At 57.6% G+C, this 5,385-nt stretch overlaps 1 protein-coding gene across 1 annotated transcript in view; it reads left to right on the top strand.

The window, feature by feature from the left end:
• The first annotated feature begins 613 nt into the window (after positions 1–613).
• SSBP3 (single stranded DNA binding protein 3) overlaps positions 614–5,385 on the top strand; it is a 60,877-nt gene continuing 56,105 nt past the window's right edge. The window contains exon 1 of the mRNA XM_009319838.1: positions 614–705. Within this exon, the coding sequence (XP_009318113.1) occupies positions 614–705 (92 nt within the window). The remainder of the gene's footprint in view (positions 706–5,385) is intronic.

Raw genomic sequence — 5,385 nt, 5'->3', positions numbered from 1 at the left:
ATTTTGGGGTTTCCCACATCCCTGGAGGTGTCTGGGCCAAGTACCGGGGTGGACGGTGAGGAAAACCCAGGTGCAGGAGATGAGCATGGGGCCCTGAGCGGAGCACAGGCCGGTACATGAGGACCCCCGTGCGGTCACGGCCCCTGATGCGGCACCATGGCCCCGCTCTGCATGTCCTTCCTAGGAAAGATTATGGAGGTGCATTACGCATGGAGGCAAAACGGATGGAGGAGGAATGCTGGGTCAGCAAGTCGCACAGGCTAGACGCGAACGATGAGCGCTCAGAGGGAGAAGGAAGAGACCGCACTTAAAATGGTAAAGGTGAAAGCAGGCCGGGGGAAGCAGCTCCCTGCCTGAAGGTCGGAGGGGAAGAGCCAGTCACAGCATTTCCATATGACAAAGTGAAGCTGCAAGCCAGGAAAACACGGGCTCGATGAAAAGGCTTTTCTTTTTTTTTTTTTTGAGTTAGGAAAAGGGGTGCTCAGTGCAATGTGGGAGCAGGGAAGGACGCGTGGTCCATGGCCTGGGGGCGAGCCCGATGAGTGCAGCATCCTGCAGCTAACGGGATGGATGAGCACCAGCCAGGTCCCCTCTCTGCCTGTGGGGAAGCATGATGGCCGCACACAGATGTGTGTGTGAGCAGAACCAGGGCAAGGCCTCCGAGCAGCAAGGGCTGCTTTTGAAACCTTGGAGGATGCTGCAGAGGTGAGTGTCCTGGAGGATGCTGGCTCCTATGCAGGCTGCTGCCTGGGAAGCCTCTCCTCCAGCTCCTGAGGTCCCTCTTTCTCCCAAAAAGCTCCCGGGAGCGGCAGAGGAAACCTGTGTGGGCAGCAAAGCCAGTCAGACCACAGCTCACCCTGCAGCAGCTTTTTGCCTAAAATAAGGCTGCTAAAATATATACACGTACCGCCACCAAGCTCGCAGCAGATTTACAGCTCCATGCGCACACCTGGCACCTGTCCACCCTGGTGTGGGAGCACCCGTGGGGCTGGTGGCAGCAGGGGGGACGTCCACTCCAAAACCCAAGGTCACCCTCCAGCCAGCTCCGCAAAGCATCCCGGGAAAGAGGAGCCGAAGAGACACTCCTACCCATTGCAGGGCACCGGTGGGGGCAGCTGGCTCGGGACACTGCCAGCGGTGCATATCAGGCGGGGACAGATGGAAGAGGTGACAGATAAGGGACTCAGCCTGGAGAAGAAATGGGAGCGATAGGACCCAAAGGCACTGCCCCGGCGGAGCAAGGAGGCTCGAGCCCGGACCCAGCAGAGCTGGATTCAAATCCTGTAATGCCGGCTGGGTGCCCGCTCCTCACCTAAACCCCTCCTCACCGAGGGCAGAGGGGTAAGGAAACCACTGACGTTAAACTGCAAATACTTGGTGCAATGGGGTTTCTTGCCTGGCTCCCGAGGCAGCTGACAACCACTGCTACCCCGGCAAGGCTGCAACCCTTCACTTGAGAACAGCTGACTCCGGGTGGCAGGTAGCACAGCTTAGAGGCCATCCCTGTGGGATGATGGATAGCCCGTAGAGGGGGAAACCCCAAGACAGGCACCATCCCATTGTCTGTAGGGGCCACAGGCACACACAGGTCTGCTGGGACCCCCCGGAAAGATCTCTGCTACACCATTGCCATCCTCGCCCCACGCCAGTGCCTTGCTTGGCCCCACGTAGCTGCCACCAGAGCCCAGCCGCAGGGAACGAGCAGGGTCGGACACAGACAGCGCAGCACGGCAATGCCACCGTCACCAGCAGGAGCCAGGCTGGGGGTTATCACCGTGCCACTGTGCAGGGCAGGACCACAGCTCCTGCGTGCTGGTTTGCTTGGGCAGGGGATATTTAATTGCAAAACATCCCTTGCAGGGAGATGTAAGCTAGCGGCAAGGTGGGTGGAGACCACCAGGACCTGACCTGCCCGGAGCAGCTGGCACTGGCAGGCAGTGGGTAGAGGTGAAACTTTGTCAGGGCTATGGGGTGACAAGGGTGTGACATTTTGGGTTTTGCCTTTGCACAACCTGTCCCATTCCTCAGGAGTCCAACCGCACCCCAGAGCGCAAGTTTGGGGCTCGCAAGTTGTCTGTGCTCCTCAGACGGGGAAATCCTGCTCCCTGGCTGTTATCTTTGGTGCTTTCTCCCGTCGAGCTTTCTACCTCTGTTTGTCTCCTCTGCAAAGAGGAGGACCCGCAGAGTTAAAATCCCAGGAGTGCCAGCTCTGGGAATGCAGCGCTGCATCCCAGCCTTCCCTGCAGCTGGGGAAAGTCCGGGAGCTTTGAGCTTCATCCCACATGGGTGCTCCTGCTCAGCACTTTGCAGTGCCTGCCTGCAGCCGAGGTTAATGCAGGTATTGCGGGTAAGGAATCCAAGCTGCCACGCAGGGAGCTGCTGGGGAATAGCTGCTGCGCTTTACATTCACAGCCCATCTATTTTGCAATAACTTCACCATGATGTTCCCACGTAGACAAGCCTAAGCTAGCATAGATAATGAAATGGGTTAAAGGAGACAGGCAGAGGGAGAGGAGAGGAGCCAGCAACTGGTAGTAAATCAGGGAGAGAACAGGGTTACTTTAAATTCAAGGACTTGGTGGCAGGGCGAGTTTGGTTTATGCCGAGAGGCACAGGGTTTAGCAGATGGGATGCAGTTCGGGAAGGCAGAAGTGTCCCCTTGGCAGGGCCACCAACCCGTCTGTGTGTCCATCGCCCCCCCACCCTGCTCCTCCGTGTCCCCCCATGCCTGCCCCATGGGATTAAGCACAGCCAAGGGGACGTCCCGGGTGTGGGATTAAGCCCAGCCAAGGGGACCCGTCCCGGGTGGTAAAGAGTGGTTGGGGGATCCCAAAAGAGCTGCCAGCCTGGTGGGGCAGGCAGCGGGCTCTGCTCCATGGGGGCAAGGTCCTGCCAGCCCCCGGTGGCTTGTGGTCGGGGCCTGGGGGGACCCAGCCGCTGAGACTCCCCCACTTTTGGCACGGGTTTCGAGGCAGTCCAAACAAGCTAATTAAATCCTGCTCTGCTTAATCAGAGCCATTGAACACCAGTCAGAAGAAATTAATCCCGTGTTTTATTAGATGCTGTTTGAAGCCGCGTTTGGCACCTCATCCTTGGTTCTCATCTCCGTCTGGGGAAGGAAGAAGGACATCTGCGGGGAAGAGTAAGGGTGCAGCAGATGGCAGCGGGGATGATTCAGGGGCTCGAGGAAGGAGCTGCGACTCCAGCGGCGTCCCTGGAGGGGGGACGAGACACCTCCCCCTGCATCCCACGGCCCACCACCTCCCCGTGGCTGAGAGTCTGCGAGCCAGGCAGGCATCCCAAAAATACATGTTCCTCCACATTGCATGCTAATGGCTCCATGCAATAGGTCCCACCTCAATTAAAGCATGCAGAGCATTAATATGCAACATGGAGAGGCCACTCTTCCCACAGCTACTCCCTCCCAAACCTGTCCTTCCTGCTGCGCATCCCTGCCCATGGGGAGCCTGCCCACGGGGATCCCACAGCAGCCCTGGCCGAGCCGCCAGCAGAGCACAGTGCATTCGTGCCTTCCCCCCGCTGTGCCCGGGGGACGCTGCCTTTTCCCCCACGGCACCTGGCACCTTCTCCTGCCTTCAGGCTTGGCGGAGCGGGGTCTGTTGGGTAACCGCTGGGTGGGTGCTGTGCAACACGGCCCCGGCAAGGGAAGCACCCCGACGGCTGGGAGAAATCCACAGGCGGGCGGTTGAAACAACCAGCTGGGCTTTTGGTTTGGGGTTTTTAATGAATTCTGGTGCCTTAGTTGCTGCAACCCAAGAAAAACTCCCGATGAAGAGAAACCCCGTCCAAGTAAGGTAGCCTACAGGTCGCCCTCCAAGCCCTGAGAGCGGTCGGTAGCCTTGGTACATCCTCCTGCGACTCAGCTAGACAGAGCTGCTGGCTTCAGGTGTGGGGATTTCTTTTTTTTCCTAACTTTCTTGTCATAACTTGCGTTAAAACTTTGCAGAGCCATTTAATTGCGTTCTGCGGCAGTGATGATATGAAATTAGTCTCCCTTCTGATCTTTAGCTAAGTTGGTCCAAAGCACCGGCTTATAATTTGCTCTAATCATCAGGTCGTGGAAGATGCGAAGGCAGGGCTGGTACCCAGTGAATTCACACGGGCCGTGAGTTTCTGCCCTCGCTGTGCCGGCGTTTGGCAGCTGGCAGGTCAGGCTCTGCCGCCCCGGGATGGCAATATTGATACTTTCTTTTGGTGCCGCTTACGAGAAGCTTTCCATCAACGGCTCTTCTCCATCTCCCGTAGCAACAGCCGAGAACCAGAGCTGGTCCGGAGGAGAGGAGGGAGAGCTGAGGTGGCTTCCCAGCCCCCCCGGGCTGCTCTCTCCTCTGAGCGTCTCAGAGATGGCCCTCCCCTCCCGGCTGGAGACCTGCAATCAGACCGCTGAAGGCACCTAAGGAGGCAGAGATCCTGGCTCCCATCGCATTTCCCTGGGCTTGCTTCATGTCCCAAACAACCCCAGGGGTCAGGGAAAGGAGGTGGCTGGGTTTTGTCTACTCACCTGTCCCAGAAAATCAATGAGTTAAAAGAAATCAAACTCCTGATGAACAGGAGTGCGGCAGGGTGATACTCTGGGCACGGACAGGCCCTTTTGCTGCTGAAGGCACGGCACCGATCACGCCGGTGGCATTAATGCTTTCCACCTCCACGCAGAAGGTACAGAATATGAGGGTATTATTTTTAACCGGGGATATTTAGCGAACACCTCACGTGCTGCTGGAGGGTCAAATTTATCCCATAGCCTCACTGCTGGGGGAGGCTCCCGGTTATTTTTGAGCTCTTTGGAGCAGCTGAGGAGCAGAGGGACGTGAAGGCTTGGGAGACACAAAGTCTGGGATTTGCCTGGCCCGGCCCTGGGGCCTCTGCCGCAGAGGCGTGCATGGAGCAGAGCCCCTAAAGCCTGTCTCGTCGTTTCTGGCGTCACCCTGGCCCCCACCCTACAAAGCAAAATTTGTGCAAAGCACCAGGTTTTCTCTTTCCAAAGAGAGGATCTCAGACGCCTTCAAGTTTTGATCCTTTTCGACCTACCGCACTGCAAGGAGTTGTTTTTTTTTCCCCCGTTTGTTTAAACCTTGCTTTAAAGCGAGTTTGGCCCTGCTCAGGCAGGTCCCGATGGCCGTGAACATTCCCACGGGGCACAGCAGCACTACCTGCTGCCGGAGGAGTTACTCCTACGCCCCACGGCTCCCCACATCGCCGCCCCAAGCCTCGCTGCCCTCACAGGAGGGCTGCTGGGCGCACGCGGCCCTTCTGAACTCCTCAACCTCTTCACTGTTTTGCAGCATGAGGCTCGAAGTGTGTAACCTCCCAATTTTAATGATCGGTAACTAATCACATAACCTCTACCCAGCGCGCAGCCTCCAT

The sequence above is a fragment of the Pygoscelis adeliae genome, unplaced genomic scaffold (genome assembly GCF_000699105.1).
Source record: "Pygoscelis adeliae isolate BGI_AS28 unplaced genomic scaffold, ASM69910v1 Scaffold181, whole genome shotgun sequence".
Lineage (NCBI taxonomy): Eukaryota > Metazoa > Chordata > Aves > Sphenisciformes > Spheniscidae > Pygoscelis > Pygoscelis adeliae.
The sequence above is the reverse complement of the archived record's forward strand: the minus strand, read 5'-3'. Positions and strand labels throughout refer to the sequence as shown.